General features: G+C 47.5%; 2 protein-coding genes across 3 annotated transcripts in view; one reads left to right on the top strand and one right to left on the bottom strand.

The window, feature by feature from the left end:
- SUFU (SUFU negative regulator of hedgehog signaling) overlaps nucleotides 1-3,898 on the bottom strand; it is a 95,080-nt gene extending 91,182 nt beyond the window's left edge. Inside the window, exon 1 of one of the 2 annotated variants that reach the window (XM_081075282.1) lies at nucleotides 3,546-3,898. In XM_081075282.1, coding sequence (XP_080931408.1) covers nucleotides 3,546-3,727 — 182 coding nt within the window. In that variant the 5' untranslated portion in view covers nucleotides 3,728-3,898. The remainder of the gene's footprint in view (nucleotides 1-3,545) is intronic. The other variant, XM_081075281.1, reaches the window with a different exon arrangement.
- A 1,551-nt stretch (nucleotides 3,899-5,449) lies between these two features.
- Nucleotides 5,450-21,689, top strand: ACTR1A (actin related protein 1A). Its single transcript, XM_081073550.1, has 11 exons — nucleotides 5,450-5,580; nucleotides 12,877-12,941; nucleotides 13,860-13,935; nucleotides 14,673-14,798; nucleotides 15,762-15,886; nucleotides 17,092-17,308; nucleotides 18,031-18,123; nucleotides 18,681-18,855; nucleotides 18,959-19,020; nucleotides 19,698-19,738; nucleotides 19,922-21,689. Exons 1-11 carry the CDS (start codon nucleotides 5,533-5,535, stop codon nucleotides 20,022-20,024), a joined length of 1,131 nt encoding a protein of 376 aa, XP_080929676.1. The 5' UTR covers nucleotides 5,450-5,532; the 3' UTR covers nucleotides 20,025-21,689.
- Nucleotides 21,690-22,131: the final 442 nt, after the last annotated feature.

The raw sequence follows: 22,131 nt of genomic DNA on the forward strand, positions 1-22,131 counted from the left end.
CCCGCACCCCACAAAGCAAAGCTGGTCTTTTATCATGCAAGTGACAAAGGCCAAACTTAGGCTGGCTCAGCTCTGCACAGATAGCTGCAGAGCCGTGTGAGGGTCTGCAGCCGCAAAAGGATCCCAGGAGACTGCAGCCTCAAAGGTAGAGCTGGAACATTAAATGATTTGGGGCCTCTCAGGACCATATTAAACATCCCCCATACTTCCAACACAGAGGCAGTTAGTTGAGGAAGAGATTTAGTCATTATCTCACTCTCTGGATTTAATTCAATAAGGGTTCCCTTTAGTGGGGTAATTAGTGTTCTTTCAAAAAATCCTGCTTTTCTTCAGAATGGATAGGGAAACTTGGTAAATTTGAGAAACAGACGAAATGGAAACCATCAGCGGAAGGAAGTCTGCATTTAGCCCACAAACACTGCATTTGAGCTGCCTCGGACATCTGACTGTTCCCCAGACTGCAAAAACTTTGCCTGCCCTTGGGACATCGATGGAGTGCGCTTTGCAATTGGGATCATATGCTAAAGGAACGCGAACAACCAAATAAAAGATGTGTTACGTGTGATCCCAGCAAGCATGCCGGTGCCACACAATTTAAACACTATTTAAAACCAGTAGGTCTGGTTTCATCCTTTTTGGTCAGGATATTATTTGCCTTTGTAGAAATCCTTATTCTCTACTAGGAAAGCTAAGTTATTTATAGAACATGTAAGAAAGTCGCTACAAATAGCTTAGGGACAAATCTCCATATCTTTCTTTAACTTTGATTTTGCCAAATCAATTGACTAATCCCACAACCAGTCAGATTTAAGGAGGTTTGTCGGGGGAGGGAGGAAAGAAAAGGGTAGCTATCCCTGGAAGTACCCCATGATAGCTGCAGAACCCCAGAACAGATGGAAGTGACGACAGGCTCCACATCTGCTCCAGTTTCCTACTGCAAATTCCCAATCCTGGCCCTCCTTCAGCCTTGGTCCATCCGGCAACAAGTGGCAAAACTGCATTCCCCGTTCTGTGCTTCATCTGCCTCACTACTGCAGCCCTTTTTGTGGCCCAGTGTCCCAGGAGGTATTGTATCAAGGAGAGAGGTTTTATCTTAAAACTCCAACTGCAGGGAATAACCAAGAGTCAGACAAAATGAATCTAGTCTCCAAGTGCAGAGTGTTCTGTTCTACTTACTCAGACATGATGGGAAGGCCATGAGTATGTAGAAAATAATCGTATTTTGCATTTAGAAAAAAGATGTTATCCAAGGACCCAGAGCATCCCTCCACTCCATACCTTGAACACCTGACTTCACTCCCCAGGGCAGTTGCAGGACTGGAGTGGCCGCAAGGTACAGGCTCTGCCCCTCTGCGTCCGCTCCCTGCTCACTACAGTCTCAGCTTTCAGCGTCCTTGCTAGCTAGAGGCCACTAGCCAAAGAGCCACCCTTGTGTCACGAGAAAACGAATACCAAGGTACCCTGGACCACAGCCAGACTCAGGCAGCTTGGGTCCATCATCCTGCCATGAGAACTGAAGAGGCCTCGATGAATGCATTTCAGGATCTTAATTATGCAAACCCCTCCAAACCTTAGAAAGAACTAGTCACTGAGCTGCTCCCTCATATTTTTCTGCATCGAGGCAGCATTTCTAATTTCACAGAGTGCTGTACAATCGTCGTTATTTGTCATTACATGTTAGTCCATCTAGAAGATAAATCCTGGCTGGTTAACAAGCTTGCAGCGAGAAGAAAAAAGAAGTTGCCCAAACCAGTCTTAGTCCTTTGCATGTGCTTCAACACCTTTTCCATACACCACTATCCTCATGGCCACATGGGTGACATAAAAAGTTGCCCAAGTCTGTCAGTGGATTTCTCTTTACACTCAAATAAGGCCTGAACAAACAGCATGGCAGAACCAGGCCCACTTCTCTCATGACACAAACCAATATAGTTCATCACAATATATATTTAAGTCTAGAGGTGCGATCTGAATGGGTGATTAAGTTATCAAGAGCTGCGATTCACTCGGAAGCTCTCTTCAAAAACTCCTCTCAAACAAAGAACAGTTTGCTTGCCAGAAAGAACTGTATTGCTGGACACACCTCCTCCTGGCTACCAGACAGAGGCAGGTTGCTCCCCATGGCCTCCCTAAGGCGCAGGTGGCTGGTCCCCAGGCCCTCCACACTGTCAGCCTCTTTACATGCCCCCATCTACACAGGGAGCTAGCTGGCCTAAGTCCTACAGCCTAGCTTCTGCCATCTCCGGAGAAAGATGTTGTCACGGAGGAGACTCAGTTCTAAAGGGAGAGGTAACCAGCAAAGGCAACCACTCTTTGCACTTCCCTCTTTGGGTCTATCTGCCCTTTAGGCCACACCGCAAGCAGCTGCCTGAACAGTCTTCCAGGACTCAATGAGGGAGTCATCTAATACAGTGCCTGCATGAATGTGGTTCTGGACAGATTCAACCAATTCCTCAGTCAACTTTTGGTTGAGAAGGACCACGAAGACAGGCCCTTTCCCACAGTCCCCATAACACCAGTTTTGCCCAGAGGCTGCAGAAAAAAATAGGTTGCAAACAGGAATGAGAAACTGGAAAAGACCATTTCTACTCCAAGGGCAGCCCACCTGCCCATCAAACAGGTCTGATCTTTAACAGCGACTTGGGGGTTACTCTCAGCTTCTCTCAGAAACTGCTTCCTAAATCCTGAAGCTTGTGGCCAGGAAGTTCCTTAACATCTCACTGCCTTCTTTCCTCCCTGTCCAAGTCCCAGGTCTTCAGCATTTACTGTGGTCCCCTTCCATCCTCAGCCAAACCATGGATCTATCTCCCTGGCCCTACCTCTGTTCTAGCCAATGTCTTAAAGCAGAGCAGCTGCAGAGGCAGAGGCAGCTCTGCATGAAAAAAACTGTGCAGAGTAAGCAGAAAGTTTATCAGGAAAAGTTGCTCTGTGAAACTTCAAACACAAAAGCACTGCATTGATATGATGTCTGAGCTCATTGGGAAAGTATCAAAAGGAGACCTCCTCATCTCTTCACAAGCATAACGCTCACAACTTGCTCTTCCAACCGGCAGGAGCCCGAGTCCCCAGACCCTCCCGTACCCTGTGCAGTCTCCTGCCCTCGCAGCTCCTCCAGCCGCGCTCCTCCAAAGCCCTCTCATATGCTCCCCAGGCCCCGCCTCGTCTCCCCCATCCCACTTCAGCTGCCCCCCCTTGGCTTCCCCTCGCCCACTAATGACCCCCTACAGGCGCCCCCTCCTTTCACCACGTCTACAGTTCCCACTCTCCTATCTTTCCCCGCTCAGCTCCTACACATACTCTCAATTCACTCTATTCTCCTAATTCCAGTTAACCCTTCAACCTCCCCACCCTCGTTAACCCTTCGCTACCCACAGGCTCCGTTAACCCCTTTGTCCCCATTTACAACTCCTTCCTTCGCAGCAGGAAGCCCTTCTTCCAAGTGCTTTAACCATTCTTCTCCTCCTCCTCCGAATATTACTTCGTCCCCGGTGCTTTAACCCTGCCCAGCCTGCCCCGTGGGTCTCCCCGCGCGGCCCAGGGCATACCAGTACTTGACGATAGCTGTAACCTGGAGCGGGTTCGGCTGGTCAGGGTAAAGACGACGGCACTCTCCGTAGATGGCGTGCAGTCCCGGAGGGAAGAGCGAGGCGAAGGCCGGAGGTGCAGTAGGGCCAGGGGCCGGGGGCGCGGTGGGGCCGGGGGCGCCGCTAGGCCGCAGCTCCGCCATCCGGGCGCGTAGGGCGCTGGGAGAACCCGGGAGGGCAGACGAGCGGCAGAGCACTGACGCGCCAGCGGGCGAACCTGGTGGGTGCGACTCCCCTAGGCGATGGGGGCTGCAGCGAGGTCTAGGCTCCGCGCCTGCGCACGGCGCACCGTCCGCCCAGGCCGTCGCCGCGGCAGAGATAGCCAGAGGTTGCCTGGGGGGGGCCGCTGGGCGCTCAAGGAGGCGGGGCACCGACGCGCCCTATCCCCGATTCTACTGGCTAATGTCTGTGCCAGTCACACGTGGGACTGCGTGCCTTGACAATAGGTCCCGCCTCCCTCTCCCCGTGTTGGGGGTGTCCCAAGGCTCTTGGCCTCCCCCTAGTGTTAGGAGGAGCCCAGGTTTAAATACAGATGTGGAGCCATCCTTTTGAGGTGCTAGGGTCCCACATAAGCACTGGGAAGTGCGCTGACAAAGAGCTTGTCACTGGTCGGGTGACACGCTGCTAACAAGGATTTAAATATAAGTTTGACAATAGATTAATTCATTCCTCCATGTGGCAGTAGTTTAAATAGATTTAAATCTGAATGTTTCCCACACCTTTGAATGTCCACTAACCGTATTGACTGACACCAACACCACCAAACTCAGGGGTCGTATGTCAAAATACCTATTTTGGAATTCTGACGGAAAGTAACAAGAGTTTGGTAAACTAGGATCAGTTAAAGAGACTTAGTACTTATTTAATAGATGTTTTTAGTGATTATGACAATCTTTTCTTTGTTGTGTTTTAGGCAGAGGTGTGCAGATTGTCTTGAGGAACACCAATGTTCATTATCTACTGTGGGCCTGCCCTTCCCCATTACTTTGACTCTGTAACTGGGAGAATTTTTAATTCCTAAGGCACCGGGTTGGGAATTATTTTCTTGTTTACAATAACTTTTCAAAAAGTAATGTCTCCCACTCAATGATCTTGAAGAAATTGCAAAAGACGAATGGAAAGGAGTCCTGGCTACCAGTGCTGTTGACTACAAGCATCCCTGTAACTTGAAGCAGCGGAGGAAATAATCTAAAGAAAAATGCACTGAAATCATTTGAAAGCAATGACTTTTCACCTCCATTTTCTCACTCATCAATGTCAATTCTCTACCAATAATTCCAAATGCCAGTCTTCAGACCAGTGTTAGCCTGTTGCAAAGTTTACACCTATCCAGGAAAAAAATGCAAAAAAGCAATGAAACTGTGGTTTTTTCCTAAAAAGCAAATTTTATGCAATTTATTTCCTTTGTTCTGGGAATATGTCCTTCCCCGTATGTGTGTGTATTAAAATTTATTTTATTAGAGTGTATTAATATCTTATGAATACAGATAAAAACATGGTAGCCTTAATATTGTCCAGAAGTGGTGGGTAGTGGCAGAACTGATCTATAAAATCCAAACATCTACGAATTACTGACCCATCCAAAGCGAACTACAGACAAGTACTTCAGCATGCACTGCGAATCCCTCCAAAGGGATCCCTACACATCCAAGCTAGCAATACAACCATCAATCTGAATCCCCTTGTATTTATCTATGGAAACTACAAAGCCCAGGGTACTGTGCGTCGGAAACGCAACACCGGGTCCCTTAAATTAGGCGGGGCTCCGAAACTGCCTGGCCCTCTAACTGCAGGTGCAAGACATGGTGGGGGTTGTAGTTCTTCCGAGGCGAGGTCGGGCCGCTCCCTGGCCGCCCTGCATCAGCGGCTAGACTGCGCATGCGTGTCAGTGGCGCTAGCTGCGGACCCGGCAGGCAGTTCCTTCCTCGGAAGGAGAGATTCCTCTGCCATGGAGTCCTACGATGTGATCGCCAACCAGCCTGTTGTGATCGACAACGTGAGTTTCGTCTTCCATTTCTCTAAAGGGACTCATGCTCTCCTCCCCGAAGGGATCTCTTCCCGGCTTTCAAGCCTGCGCTGCCGGCTCTTTGTCACTGGTCCGGCCTGTCAGGCGGGTTCAACCGCCGCTACCTCCGTCCTTCCTCCACCCATAGTCCGCAGGCAGGGCGGCCGGCCAGCAACCATGGGATAGAGAACTTGGGAGTGGATAAAGGGAACAGCTATAGTCCGAGCCGGGTCCTTGGGCCCTTGACTCTTAGGGGCCTTAACCGCTCTGTGAGCGCCTGGCACCCGCCCCTCCCCAGTTTCCGATAACTCTATTGGCTGTTCTGGCTGTCCATCTTGACCGATGACCCCGCCTCTGAGCCTTACATGATGAGGGCTGCCCTCTGCAGTGATTGGCTTGCGCCCTTGCCGTTCTTCCGGGCCGTCAAAGCGTTTCTCTTTAGGGGGCGGGGCGATGCACGAGGACTGTGGGGATTGGCTGTCGGAACTCTCAGTGGTAGGGCCTGATGGGCTAGGGCCGGTCCGCGGGTGGAGAAGGGTTAAGTTTCCTTTGGTCTGGAGCTGGCCGGGTTGCTTGGCGGTGTATCTGGGTGGGGCCCAAGAATGTGGTGTCAGAAATGGCCATCAGATTTCAGTTATTTGTGTGACTGTAAGTTATAGCGTTAATAAAAGTCGAGAAGAAGGGACAGTGACAAAGCAAGCAGGGAGGTGCCTTCCTCTTTGGAACGCCTCGTTGGTGGGGGGAAAATTTAACCTACATAGTGTTTGCCAGGCTCTCTAGAGCTTACGGAGGGCTTTCACATACTCGTACCTTCGAGTTGGAGCCTCACAAAAACTGGGTGGATAGTTAAGGCAGGACGTTTGATGCTCGTTTTACAAATGAGAAAACGAGCACGAAGAGGTTTCAAACAAGGTCGCACTAAATCCAGTGCTTTATCCGTTAGTCCATTCCCCCACGCCAAGCATCAATAGTGATAAATGAAAAGAATGTAAATATTGTTCTTATTTTGCGCGGAAGGAGACAATTGTAAAACAACGGCATTTCTTTCCTCCAAAGGTTTGATCCCACCAAAATTGGTCGATACCTTTTCCGTACCCCTTCTGAGTCCCAACATTGAGGCAAAACTGTCAGTTCTCTCTCCTTAGCTGACTGTCAGATTTGCTCTGTTGATCCAGCCCTCTGGGACCTTAGGTAAATTGCAAGGTCTTTTCATTTGCATCATCTGTTTTAAGCGTCAGCTCTGGTAGGTAGATGGGAATCATTATCCTCAATTTATGCAGGAAAGTGAGGCTTGGAGAGGTTAAATAACAGTATTCGAACTACCAGATTTGTGAGTTAAGGAGCCAAGACTCAAATTGAGGTCAGGTTCCAAGTTCCTAACTTTTTTCAAAAAAAGGTGCTTTTTTTGTTGTTAGCTTTTCCTCTCTTCAGGGGTATGGCTTCTGCCTTGAAAAGCAAGAAGTTGAGTTCAATGAGACAAATCATTTTGGAGAGGATTTTGTTTGTGTCACTCACTAGTCTATTAAATCCTTGTAGGAAAAGATGGTATCCCTTTATTTTTCAATACTTTCCCCTTCCCCACCTCCTTCCACACACACAGTAGGTTCAGGCATCACTGAGTACTCAGTAAGTGTTTTTTCATTGCATTGATGGGTGGGTGGATGAATGACTGAATATCTCTATCACAGTAACCATGATGTCCCTAAATAAAGGATGGGGTGGGGCAGCCTAGTTACTGCACAGGGTTGAGTAGGTCTCCTTGTTCTTGACTTCAGAAACACCACTATTTCTATCTTCAGCTTGTTTGTGTGTGCTGCATCTGCCTTTTTCATAATTTGAAAAAGAAATTAGCTCCTTTTTTTCATCAGCCATGAAGAAGCAGTGTGTCCATCCCACCAAATCCTTTGCTTCTTGAATTATTGGGCAGAAGTTCAGTCTCCCCCTCATTTTCTTTAATGTCACTTACGCTAATGCTTCTTAGTTTCTCCTTTCTCTTTCTTGGTAGTGTATTTGAAATGCATTAAGGCAGTGGTGCATTTTCATTTTTAAGGTTTAAAGAATCAACTTGTTTTTTTTCTCTAGGAAAGCATTTCCTTTATTATGCCAATAACTCTGCCAATTGGTGAAGTAGGAGAAACTTAAGTAATTGTCTCATTAGGATTTACTGAGCATCTGCTACATTTTTATATTTGGGGCCTTCGGTAGTTCTTGCTGTTTGACATTTAGAGAGTTTGTTTTGTTTCAAAGTGAAAGGTAGATAAGAAAAATCATTTTAAATATTTGAGGCAATTTTATATTATGAGAATAATGTATCTTAGCAGGTTTAACATCTCCATAGGTTAACATATGGCTACAATTTTGTTTCTGGGCTAAGAGCAGTGTAATTAAAATAAAGGAGAACAAAGACAGCAGGGAAAAGAGGGAAGAGCCTCGTTATTGAGTTCACAACCTTTCCCAGTATTAAGACAATTGTTGACCACTCCTTTCATCCTATTCTGGCACCAAACCAATGCATCAGAATTTAATGAGAAAAATGGAGGGGAGTGAGGGGGCGGTGTACTTGCCTGCGTTTTAATGACAATAGAGTGATTTTTAAAAGCTAAACATAAGTTATTCTTTCCAAAGGCATACATCACAACACAACATGATAATACAAGAGGAGGACAGCTCCGGGGCGACATGTTGAGGACCACAACACTTTGATTAGATTACTATGTTATTCTAAAGCTCAGGTCTTTGCTAAGATCTCAAAGGTTAAGTTCTGTCCCAAAATGGATCAACATACTTAAAACTGTCTATCTTAAAACTCTTTATGACTACGTGAGCCTAAATGCAGGCACGGTATCAGATCTTTACAAGTTCATTAATAAGAGTTCCTCTGTTTTGGAGAGATGTTAAGCTGCTTCAACCCCCTTTTAAAAAAATAAGTAACAATTGTCACCCCAATAAATTTAAAAAATAATAATAATAAGATACATTAAAATGCAGAAAAATTTTATCTAATTTATGAGAATTATGTAATAAGCACCCACATACATAGGTAGCATGTGTCTACCACCCAGGTTTAATGAATGTTGACATTTGCCTTATTTGCTTCAGATTTGTTTTTTTAGGAAATAAAACATTACAGGTATAATTGAAAACTCTTTGTACCCCTTCACAATCCCATCCTCTCTTTCAGTTCCAGAAGTAACCCCAGAAGCAGCCATAATCATAAAATTGATGTACTCCTTTCCATCCCTGATTTTATATATACATTGTGTGCGTACTGTTTGTATTTTGAATTTTTACTTAAATGCTAGCATCTTATTCACCAGCTCTTCTTTTTATTATAGAAAATCTCAAACATAAACAAAAGGAGAAAGAATAGTATAACAAACATCCATATATTCATCACCTAACTATAACCATTATCAACTCTTGGCCAATCTTTTTTATTACATTCCCACCCACTTTCCTCTTCTACACGCTTTCAAAACAGGATCAGTATACTATTATCAAACCTAATAAATTAACAATAATTCCTTAAGATCATCAAATATCCACTCAATGTTCAAATTTCACTAATTGTCTCTCTTTTTTTTTTTTAACAATTTGTCATCAGATTTTAAGATACGCTGATTCACTTAAGTTTAAGGGACCCTAAAATTAGCTGAAGAAATGAAGTCAGTGTATTTATTTAACTTGCCATGTGACATCCAGGCTGTTGGTTGTACAACTTCAGCAAGAATCCATCCCTAGCTTAATGGAAAGGGTGAAGGGGAGGTGACTTGTAGAAATATCTCACTATTCAGTTATGTGTATTTTGAGAGCCAAGAATGGGCTTCACACCAAGCGAGGTGCTCTGAGGGTAAGAAAGAAGTCAGATACTGTATCGAAGGAGAACTATCAAGAATGAGTTGCTGGGAATGCCTAGAGTAGGGGTCTTCAATTCAGTGCCTGCAGAGCCAAGCAGAAACATTGAAAAGGCAGAGGAAGAGGATAGCCTTAAAGGTGATATAAGGAATATGGAAGGTGCATTGAGCATACCTGACCAAAGGCTCAGCTGCTTCTCCTTTTCAGCCAGTTGTCCCCATGCAGGAATGCAAGCCCAGTGTTGCCAGACCTGATTTTTCAAGAGAAATCAGAAATGTTAAATTTCATATGCAGTCTCTAATTTTTAACTGTCAGAAGTTAATGTAAAAGTAGTTTGTGGTCTATAAAGACAGAAGTAGATTAGTGGTTGCCAAGGGCTGGGGGTGGGGGGCAGGATGGAGAGTGACTGCTAATGGGTACAGAGTTTTTTGGGGGGGATGATGAAAAAGTTCTGAAATTAGATTGTGGTAATGATTGTACAACTCTGTGAATATACTAAGAACCAATGAGTTACATACCTTGAATGGGTAAATTAGTGTGTGAATTTTATGTCAATTAAGTTGTTTTTTAAAAAGTACTTTGTAGGCCAAACAACATATGTCTTTGGGCCAAAATGGGCCACGAGTGTCCTAAAAGATAAGGCTCCATCCACCTTTCAGCATCCTTTTCCCACTTGTAAAATAGGAGACAGTTAGCTTCCCACCTGGGCATGTTCAGAATAATCCAGAGCGCTTAGGATGAAAGTCACCCCAGCCACGGGACCTATAGCCAGCAGATACTGGGAGAACCTTGCTATGGGATTTGCTATTTGTTTTCCTGCATCAGAAGGAGAATGAAGGGTTAATGGTGGCTGGCAGATTTGAGTCCTTAAAACCCAAATATTTATGAGACTACTTTTTCTAAAAGCCTCTACAGGCATTTGTTCACTTGGTTTTGCCGGAGTGAATAACAGAGTGGCAGCCCATTTGCCAGGTCCACAGTTCCTAGTTATAAATACTGTTAAAGACATGGACATGACCCTTTTATATGATATCATGGTATGGCTTGAGCAGAACAGAGAGACTGGCCATCCTAGTGCCTGACTTTGGCAACACAGAGCGGGGACACTGCCTCCCCTGTCCCCACCCATTCTTCACCCAACTGCTGGCCTGGCAGGCCAGCTCCTGGGTCTGGCTCCTGGGTTTTGTGCATTATTCCCAACACCTCCTTAGCCTTTTCTGTACCACCTCTGCCTGGGGCTTCTGGCATTCCTGCTGCTCATACATTAGACTTCATCTGCCAGTCATTTGAGCTTGATTTTCATTTTAGTCAGCCAGAACCTATTGGAGTACCCTGCAAATTCCACATACTGCTGATACATAAAGTCTCTGACCTCGAGGAACTTGGGCTGAAAACAGACGAAAAAGGATATCATAAAGTCAAATAGAAAGCAGAATGAAATTCACGCTACCTAGTGGTACAGGTAATCGTGATGTTATGAGATAATAGGAAGAAGATAATTAATTCCACTTGGGGACTAGCCCTCAGGAGAAAGGCAGTAATATTTGAACTTGGCCTTCTATACTCTTGCTGGGAGGACAGAAAGAAATGAACCTAACAGCTTAATCTGCCTTCTTACTCAGATTCTAGTCCCTTTGCTAGTAAACTCAAAATCAAATCTCCAGGAAAATCATCTCTTAAAACTATCTAGAGTCTAAAGTACAGCTCTCATCTTTTCTTGTTTTCAGCCTTTACCAGGCGATCCTGTGAGTCAGTTGGCATCACCACACCCAGATGAAAGCAGTGAGCAGTCCTAGGAAGCTTGAGCTAATAAATTCCCGGAGTTCTCTTGTGCAGCGCTGTTCTCACCATCCATGACACTGCCCCGGAACCCTTCCCCAGAGCCCTTGCGTTTGCAGTAGGATAATTCTCCCTCCTTCCTAATCTCTCAGCTCAGTTTACAACTGCAACTTATTTTTTTTTTTAATTTTTTTAAATTTATTTTTTAAGTGTGTTTTTCCAGGACCCATCAGCTCCAAGTCAAGTAGTTGTTTCAATCAGTTGTGGAGGGCGCAGCTCACAGTGGCTCATGCGGGGATCGAACTGGCAACCCTGGTGTTATGAGCATTGTGCTCTAACCAACGGAGCTAACGGGCCTCCCCTACAGCTGCAACTTTTCCAGGCTCCTTGCAATCTGCCCAGGCAATGAGTTCGCACTTGTCTCCCATTTGGCAGAGTTTCCTGCTGTCCTAGAGAACTGGCTTATCCTGCTGAACTTGCTGTTTTCTCTATCCTTCCATCACTTCTTACTTCCTCCCTCTATGTTTCCAGAATCAGGCATTCGGATGGCCCATCTCAACCCCTTATCCAATAGAAAAGCAGGAATAAGAGGGAGGGAACCAGGGGTGTTGCTGGGAAGCCTTTGGTGAAAAGGTAAAACCTTGGCTATTTCACATCTCGTGATGTATTTACTGCTTGCTTTGTGGGTTCTAGAAATATCACACTCCACTGTAGGAAAAGGCTCGCCCTAATTAGCTGCAATCGGTGTTGGGGTGGAAGGATGAGAGTGTCTCGTGGGGGTGGTGGAAGAGTTAAGAAGGAAGAGAACACGGTGTCTCTGCAAGCAGTATCCAGCCTCCACAGCTGTCCTGTGTGGAGTTGGTACCTGTGTCTAGAGTTTACTTTGGTCGGGCCCTGGGTGGTATCAGATGCTGGTGGGAATAGTCAGATTCTTCCTGGGCACTCCACCCAACATGCCAAGGATTGGAGCTGCTGGATTGTAATGTTGGGTCTTTTCTCAAACAATGCTTTAGGGCTTCCCTGCTCTTTATCATTAGGAGACCAAGGAGTAAAACAAAGCATGATAAAAAAAACCAATAACTGCAAACCCCTGCAAAGCAAAGCGATCTGCCCCTGCAGTAAGAACCAGGTAACGTGTGTTCCATTGGAGTCAGCTTCAAGCGTGGCAGTGCTCATGGTGGTGTCTGTCATATACACACTGGAGGGCAGGGAGAGTCCGTGAAAAGCATCCCATGGTGATATAACAGAAAGAATCACACGCTCTTCTCACCTTGGCTTGTTCTTGAACTTGGCTTCTTTGCTGCTTCTAGCTGCTTTTCTTTTCTCTCCTCAGGTTTTCTCTTTTCCCTCCCTTTATTAATATTATTTTTAACGCCAAAAGTAAAACATGTTCAGTGTAGAAAAGTCAAAGAATACAGAAAAATCAAATAATACTTGGAGCGTGCAGTGAAAGTTCTCACCATCGCCAGTCTCATTTCCCTCCCTTTGGCACGCATTCACTATGCAAATGCTTATCTAAATGGATATATTATACACAAAGATAACGTCTCTCTTTTCTTAATAAAAATGAAACCGTATTATGCATATTATATGATAATATATCTCCTCTTGTTTTTGTGATACTTCTGACTTTTCCTTCTCCTCTCTTCTCAGGGATCCGGTGTGATTAAAGCTGGTTTTGCTGGTGATCAGATCCCCAAATACTGCTTTCCAAACTAGTAAGTCATTCTGTAGCTTAATCAGAAGCCTGGGAGGCTTGTCAGCTTTGTTACAGGATCAGCCCTCTGTCTTTTGGGGAGAAGGGATCTGTTGTTTGGGTCCGCCTTGGTACTCAAAACAACAAGCAAAGGACCGGAGCTGGCTTTTGGAGTCAGCAAAGGAAACAGTTGCCTACGTGGTACAATTCGAGAGGCACAGGCAGGAGACCTCTTTTTTAAATTTGATTTTATCTGATGCTCTTTTTTAAATTTGATTTTATCTAAATGTTGTCATTGGTAACCCTTTGCTTTGGATGACTGCCTCTTTATGGAACCCTCTTTTTAAAATTCTGTCACCCAGGAAGGGGTTTAACATTAAACCATACCTACTCTTTCAGTGACAATGAGTTTCTCAGTGCTTTCCTCCTAAGACAGAGAGACTGCAAGCAGGAAAAGGGCACAGGTGCCTGGCGAAGGGGCTTGAGGGGAGAGAAAAGGGAAGAAGGCCGTCTGTCACCGTTAAAACAACACAGTGTTACTTAGTAGAAGGCCTTGGCAGGGAACTAAGGAGACTCAAAATTTTGAGTTAACCATTCATTTGGAAAATCTTGTTTCATTGTCCTTCTTGGGGGAAGAGAAGAACTAGAGGTATTGAATCCCCTAAAATTTGTTTTAATGACTTATAAAATAATATAATTAAAATATGAAATAATACACAAATAACTTCAAACAATACATGTTCATTGTAGAAATTGGGAAATGCAGAAAAGTAGAAAGAAGAAAATCCAAACCCACTGTAACATCCCTCCTCAAAGATAATCACAGTAGAATTGAATATGTCTTCCCATCTAAGGATGTGCCTCGATACATCCTTCCTGTGTTCTGTCATGTGTTCTGTCGTCAGATGAAAACTGTTGGTCCTCCCCCTCTCTTTTGTAGTGTGGGCAGACCCAAGCATGTTCGCGTCATGGCAGGAGCCCTCGAAGGCGACATCTTCATTGGCCCCAAAGCTGAGGTAATTCCCACTCCTAGCGAAGAAGCCTCAAGCCAGCAGAGGACTTTCATTGTTCCCCACTAGGGCAGTGTCCCAACAGTAGGACATAACCATGAGGAAAAGGAACAATGTCCTCTTAAAATCTTCCCTTTGGTTCTCTCATCCTAGGCCTCATCTGTCTTTTTTTCCCAGGAGCAGCCTCTGATTTTGGAGAGAAAAATCAAACCCCACTTTGAGGAACAGAGACCAGTCTAGAATATGGGGCTGTTGCCTTCCTTCTGTATTTTATCCCTACCTTGACAATGATTAGATTGACTGTCTTGGTTATTTTTATGGCAAAGAGCTTAGGGGGAGAACCTGGCTGGGTACCCTGGGGATGAGTTAATTAGCACAGTTTGGCAGAGCCCTCAGGCAGCCTCTGGAAGCAGAGCAACAACCATAGTTGCCAGCCTGGGCTCCAAGTGCTGAAGCCCGGGGATGGGAGCCAGGAGTTTATGTCTGGGGGACAGGCAATGAGAAAGGTGCCCCCTGGCACTTGCCCTAGGGGGCCCATGGAAAAGCAGAAGCCTTCCACTTTGCGTGCTGACTGGGCAGTGAGACCAGTTTGCAGGGTTCTGTTGGAAACTTGGAGAATGGGTGCCCACCCTTAGCCCTGGGTGAGAACTGCAGGGTGGGAACTCCCAGGCCTGTAAGAGCAGGTTCCACCGGGCCCAGCTGAGAGGCTGGCTGCTGCTGTACGTCCCGCTGTCTGCCCCCAGGAGCATCGGGGGCTGCTCTCCATTCGGTACCCCATGGAGCATGGCATTGTCAAGGACTGGAACGACATGGAGCGCATCTGGCAATATGTCTATTCTAAGGACCAGCTGCAGACTTTCTCAGAGGAGGTGAGGGTCCTGTGTGGGGGTCAGCCCTTCAGGGTGTGCAGAGCTGGGCAGAACCCCTACCCCAGAGATGAGGTTGGCGATAATTGCCAAGCGTGTTTGAGTCTTACTGTGTGCCAGGCAGCAGGCCATGTGCTTTTCAGACATGTTCGCATTTAATCTTCTCACCATTCCTGTGAGATGTAGGTAGTATTATCTCTATTCTACAAATAAGGGAACAGAAGTTCTGAAAAGCCAACTAGTGTTTCCAAGATCACCCAGTAAATAAAATGGTACAGCTGGGATTCAAACCCACGTCTTTCAGACTTCAGAGCCTGTACTCTTTAACTTCTAAGGAAGTAACTCTCAACTCCGAAATACCAAGGAACATACACACTAGGTGTATCAGAATTTCCAGAGGAGGGATATGTTGTTTTTAAAAGTATGTTCAATATTGAAATTTAATTTTCTATTCTGATAAAAAGTTTTATTATTTTTATCATAATTCCAAATTTAGAGTTTAGCAAAAGCTTCTTGATAATTAGGGATATATAGTTGGTGTAGTGACCTATATAAGAATCTTTAAGGGGGATCAAATATATGGTGATGGAAGGAGAACTGACTCTGGGTGGTGAACACACAATGGGATTTATAGATGATGTAATACAGAATTGTACACCTGAAATCTATGTAAATTTACTAACAATTGTCACCCCAATAAATTTAATTAAAAAAAGAATCTTAAAGGAAAAAGAGGGGAGTAAAGGGGCGGAGGCAAGGACAGAATGAGACTTTTAAGGGGGCATGGTTTTGGAAAGTTGAGAAACTGGCCAGGGCTAGGTGACAGGTCCAGTTTGCCTTCTTTTGGAGGAAGGCTGACAGAGGTCCCCTGGGCTCTCTAGCCAGCCACTCGGGCTTCTCCCACAGTACTAATGTGGGGTAGAAATCTAGCCTCGCCCTGACCGCCGTCTGGGCATCTTTCACCAGCATCCTGTGCTCCTGACGGAGGCACCTTTAAACCCACGGAAAAACCGAGAACGAGCTGCCGAAGTTTTCTTTGAGACCTTCAATGTGCCAGCCCTTTTCATCTCCATGCAAGCTGTGCTCAGCCTGTGAGTAGCCTGGCCCCTTGGGGCGAAAGCAGTCCTTGGGCGGAATCAAGGCTGCGTCTGCTTTGGGTTGTTTCAGAGCAACTTGAGCACCGGCTGGGGAAGGGTTAGAGGTGCTGGGGAAGGGAGTGGTGAGGCTGTCTCCCAGTCTCATTTTCTCAGCGGTTTGGTGCCCAAGGCTCTGCGTTCTGCCTGCTGGGAAGGCCACATGTTGCTACAGCTCTTCAAAGGCTCTTATAATGTGTTCAGGTATTTATTCTATTTATTCTGCCTCCTTGTGCGGGTGCTGTGTGAGGCTGGTGGTAGGGTCATGATGAAAACACCACCATGGTCCCTATTCTCAGGCCCCTGACATTCCTGTCATTCTCCCAGCCTGCCTCACACCAGAGTTAGGTCTGTGGCCGAGGTTGTACCCTGGTGACCTGCAGAGGGGATGTGTTTGACCCCATTAAAAAGTTGAGAGCCAGCATTTAAAAATTGGGAGATTTCCTATCAAAATCCAAATTCCTGCCTTCTCTGAAAAAAATGGGACTATCTGGTAGTGCTGGGCCTGTATTCCTAGGGCCAAAGGCAGCAGGAACTGAAAGCAGCTGCCATGTAGATAGTTTGCTGCCTTAACTTCACCACAATCCACTCCAATCCTTCTTGCCCTCCCTACACGAAGGCAGAGTGCTCGTTGCTATTTATCAAACATTGTGGGTTTTTTCCTCCTATCACATAAATATATATCTGTACTCTCGTCTTTACCAAAAGAGAAAAAAACTAAGGACAGCCATACAGGGCCATGTGTGGGGCGGGGGGAATCTAGTTTTATGTGGAAGTGAAAATATTCTTATTTTCCTTTACTCATTTACTTTTCCTGCCTAGCCCCTGTAGGCATTCGAATTTTCCCCTCTCATCAAGAGAGTAAAACTGCCCCTTAGTAAAACTGGTCCCTGAAATGGCTGAAGGCCAGGCCATCTCCTGAGATTGGAGGGCCTGCGCTTCCAGGAGTGAGGAGGGAGCTTGCAGTGGCTCAGCTCCTTTCATTCAGGTATTTCAAGGCTTGCTTCAATGCTCAGGCCGCCTTAGTACTTAGTCCAGGCCAAAGCCCCTGGAGCGAGGCCAGCCCCAGCTTTAGTTAGCTGACATTGATCTCGAAAAAGAAATGAGTTTCTTCCCAGAGTGAGCAGACAGGGCTTAATGATGGTTTGCCTCCTTTGCTTCAGTTATGCCACAGGCAGGACCACAGGTGTGGTGCTGGATTCTGGGGATGGCGTCACCCATGCTGTGCCCATTTATGAGGGCTTCGCCATGCCCCACTCAATCATGCGCATTGACATCGCTGGCCGAGACGTCTCTCGCTTCCTTCGTCTCTACCTGCGTAAGGAGGGCTATGATTTCCACTCATCCTCCGAGTTTGAGATTGTCAAGGCCATAAAAGAAGTGAGTGCTGCCCCATGGGCCCAGGGGTGGGATAGGGAATGGGAACAGAGCAGCCAGGATCCCCGTGACCTGGAGTGAAGAGAGGCGAAGTTCCCGTCCTGGGGATCAGGGTCAGGCTCTGGTCTCCCCAGCCAGGCCTCGTGGTGTCTGTGTGATCTCCAGCTGGGGCCCCTCACACTGACAGACCCACCTTCCAAAGTGCTGCCATCTCTTAGGGAAAGGGAGCTGCTTCTACTTCTTAAACTGGGTGATGGGTACACCGGTGATCACTAGGTTTTTTATACCTTATGTACAAATTACGTATGTTCTATTACATCCTTGAAGAGTTCAGAATGCATTTTACTTTTTAAGTAAACTGTCCTCCTGCCACCTGTGGCTCTAGGGAGACCTCTGAGCTGGGTAAACGGGGCTCAGAACCCATACATGAATAGAAGAAAGATACCTTAGTCTAAAGTTAGGTTGTGGTCTCAGACCCAGATCCAGAGAATCAAGTTTCCACTCTTGTCCACCAGGAAGGTGGAGTAGGTGGGGACTCATATCCTAAATGCCGCCAGTGAAGGCCAGCAGAAGTCTCCCTGTTCCTGCTTTGGGGCAGCAGCTCTAACCACCTTTAGGGCAATCACTGGATTGGGCATATTTCTGCAGCAGCCACCACTCCCCTGGAACTTTGACCAGATAGGAACCAGGTTTCCTGCCTGCCTAACTCATGTTTGGTTCTGCAGAGAGCCTGCTACCTATCCATAAATCCCCAGAAGGATGAGACATTAGAGACGGAGAAGGCTCAGTACTACCTGCCCGATGGCAGCACCATTGAGGTAGGCAACCGTACCTCTCCCGTCAGGCCCCCAAAAGCTCTGGGCCCAAACAACTCCACATGGGGAGGCTGGAGTCAGATGTGCCAGTCCTTTTACACCCCCTGCCTGGAGGAGTGGAGCTCTTAAGCAGCACCGTCTCCTACCCAGCAAGGTACCAGGGACATTGCTTCTCCCACATGGAGGGGAGGAGGCTCCCAGAGGCATTGTCCTAGAGGCGGGGCTTAGGAGGGGGTGGTTAGTGCTGTCCTTAACCACTTGGGTGCCGCGTAGGGTGAGTTGCCTCTCCCTGAACCTCCACTGATAGGAAGAAATTTCCATGAATTAATCTATGTATTAATGCCAGGGTCTCTTGGCTGGGAAATGCCCGAGCTAGGATTAAACAGAGGATCTTCCTCTCTAGTTTCCCAGGAGCCTTATCTTTATTCCTTGGGTCCCTTGGCATACAAAGTCTTCCCTGAGCCACTGGTTACTAAAAGGTGGGCAGAGGGGGCCTCTTCCCAATGTCAAAGGGACTCAGCCACAGGCCCAGCCTCGAAAACTTGCCTTTCACCCTGCAGATTGGCCCTTCCCGATTCCGAGCACCTGAGCTGCTGTTCAGGCCAGACCTGATTGGCGAGGAGAGTGAGGGCATCCATGAGGTGCTGGTGTTTGCCATCCAGAAGTCTGACATGGACTTGCGGCGCACGCTTTTCTCTAACATTGTCCTCTCAGGAGGCTCCACCCTATTCAAAGGTTGGTCTTTGCTCTTGGTGCCCTTCCCCTGGAAGCTTCCAGATCCTGTTACATCTGGTTGCCCAGAGGATTCATTTGAGATTCTCCTTTCCTGCCCATTCAGGTTTTGGTGACAGGCTACTGAGTGAAGTGAAGAAACTGGCCCCAAAAGACGTGAAGATCAGGGTACGAGCGTGGCAGGGGTGGGGCTGGGTGGAACTGGGCCTCCAAGAGTCCAAAGTCCCACATGGTATGGCCTCCCCTCCAGCTCTGCCCAAGCTTTTCAGGCAGCCAAGGGTACACAGGCACCGCCAGACAGCTTTGCTTCCACACTGACCCTGAGGTCTGCCAGAGGCGAGGACTCATTCTCTCCGTCTCTACAAAAGGGGGGGGGGGCAGGGTGCTAGGCTGGAGCCCCTCGTGTGGTCTGTCATGGAAACTGTCACACTGACAGGAGATTGATTTTTGCTGCTCCCCTGTGACAATCCAACATCTTAGTGACTGTTGAGGGGAGCTAGCCTGCCCGAGGAGGGAGGGATCCTAAATGAAGGAGTCTGCTTTCTGCCAGGGACTCTACTTCCCACTGGCCCCCAGCACAGCTGAATCTTGCCCCACATAGCCCCAGCTTCTCTGAGAATTGCATTTAAGGCTGCTGGAGACCTGCTTCTGAAAATGAGTGTCAGGCTGGCCACAAGACCCCCAGAGGGGCCACAGGGCCCAGCAGGGACATAACTTAAAGCCTGTTGTGTGAAAAGCATCCACTGCCTCGGGCAGGGAGAGCTGGCCATAAAGAGGAGAGTTGGAAGGGAAAAGCAGAAGGGAAGATGAATGTCTTAGATTCCTCTTTCCACCCACCCTTGCAGATATCTGCACCTCAGGAGAGACTGTATTCCACATGGATTGGGTGAGTAGTTCTCCTGGGAATAAGAGCGGAACAGGAAGCAAAGGCATTGATTACCCCTCAGCCCCCACCCCCATCCTTTAAAGAGAAGCCTGGTCTGGTTTGGCCCCATGGGGCCTGGCAGGCTCGTCGAATACCTATCTCCATACTCTTTCACAATGTTGCTTTGGATTCCCTCCATTCCAGGGGCTCTATCCTCGCCTCCCTGGACACCTTTAAGAAGATGTGGGTCTCCAAGAAGGAATACGAGGAAGATGGTGCCCGGTCCATCCACAGGAAAACCTTCTAATGTTGGGACATCATCTTCACCTCTCTCTGAAGTTAACTCCACTTTAAAACTCGCTTTCTTGAGTCGGAGTGTTTGCGAGGAACTGCCTGTGTGTGTGAGTGTGCGTGTGGGTGTGTGGGTACAAGTATGTGCGCCTATGCGAGTGTGGCCCAGGGATCCCAGGGCCCAGAAAGGACAGTGAACTACCCACAATGGTGATGGCCTGAGGCCTGGGGTTGACCACTAACTGGCCCCTGACAGGGAAGAGTGCTGGCAGAGGGCCCCACTCCTTCGTCAACTGGGTCTTTTGTCTGGCTGTGTGAGACTGTTTACTACCATGGGGAGACAGGGAGGGAGGTAAACCCAACCCCCAGGAGACCTTGCTGCTGCCCATTCCAGGCTGGGTGAGCCCCACCCCCACCCCACCCCCAGGGTACCCTGAGGCCCAAGGCAGCTGCTGCCTCCCTTGCTCATCATTCTATTCTCGATGTCTCTTGATCATAGACCGAGGACTGGGACTGGGGTTGAGTTCTGTCTGCTTTTGATTGCAGTTTGGGTTTGGGCAGCTGGAAGGGCTGTTACTAAAGTAACTGCAGGGTCAGGAGAGGGCAGGATGCCCTCAACTTCACCTGGGGACCAGGACTACACTGGGAATTAGAGGAGGGCAGGAGTAGTGCTACTTCAGATTGGCAGCAAAGTTAATGTTCCAACCCCCAGCCCCCATCCAGGGGGTCTTGGAGAATTTAAGGAGCCTGTTGGCTCCAGGCCCTGTTACTTTTCATCCACCCTTGGGCAGTGCCATCTTCAAACAGTTTTATTTATTGAAGTGTCTGTCCAGTATGGGGACTGAAGAGAGGGAGCTCAGTGCCTCCTGCCACCAGTCGCCCTGTTCACACTAATGTTTACAGCACCTAAGCTTCGTGTAGCCTCCAGGCCCACCACTGCCTGCTTAGGGAAAATGACAGTATCCATAGGTTAAGGCCATTTGGGATCTGAGGCTACTCGTGAAAGTCACTCCCGTTATTAGCCTTTCTTTCTCCCTCTTCCGCTTGCTCGCTGCCCTAGAATCACCACGCTGGTGGCTGGTTGGATTTTCTGAAACAGGAGGTAGAATCAGTCTTTGGCAGAGGCTCTCCCTAATACTGGAAAATGAGCTGCAATTAACCAAGTTGCCTTTTCCCACTATCTGAGTCAGGAGGCTAAGCTGTAGAAATGAGAAGGCCCCCTCTGGGCTGATTTTGTGCCATTCTTGACTTTGGACTTGTTTGGTTAGGGAGGGAGGAGGCCAGACCCGAGTGCCTGGAGCTGATGGGCTCAGGCTTATCAGCACTTGCCCTGGGCTGGGCTGGCCCAGCAGTGGTCCAAAGGCCGTTCAGCCTGGGTAGTACTAAAGCTGGGGCTAGCAGATGTTCACCGGCACCCTCACCTGACACCAAGACCTGCCCCAATCCCAAGTTCTAGGCAGTATTCTTCCCTATGCCGCCCAACAACCAAAGGCCTTGCCAGGTGTGGGCCACAGCAGCAGGTGTGTGTGAAAGCTATGTGGCGACCCGCGGACTGCAGTGTGCTTAACCAGCTCACTTCCCTTCTCTTAGCCCAAGCCTGTCCCTCGCACAGCCTCGCACAAACCACGTTGCCTGGTGGGGCCCAGTGTACTTAAATAAAGTCCTTCCAATAGACACGTCAGCTGGGCCTGTGTCTAGTCAGTACTGGTTGGGAAGAGGGAATGGTGGTGGGCCCAGAATGTGAAGTGGTGACTGGGCCTAGTCTGTCCTCTAGAGGGCACTGCTGCACCAGCCAGTCTTGGCCAGACCTAGCCCAAGTCCCATCCTGTTAATTAAGCCGGGGAATGAGACCCGAATGTGGGAGGCAGCTCTTGACATCCCTGAAGTTAGGCTCTCAGAACTTCCATGTGTATAAGAAACTCAGGAGCTTATTAAAATGCGTTCCTGGGACCCATGGTCAGGTATTCTGATTAATCAGTTCTCCATTTAAAACCTATATACTTGGAGGTAGAGGGGAATTGCCAGGCATTTTACAAATGTTACCCCATTTGATCCTCCCGCTGACCCTACAAAATGTAGGTATTTTTATCCACTTCACAGATGAGGAAATAGAGCCACAGAAA

This window comes from Rhinolophus hipposideros (assembly GCF_964194185.1).
Source record: "Rhinolophus hipposideros genome assembly, chromosome: 15".
Taxonomy (NCBI): Eukaryota; Metazoa; Chordata; class Mammalia; order Chiroptera; family Rhinolophidae; genus Rhinolophus; species Rhinolophus hipposideros.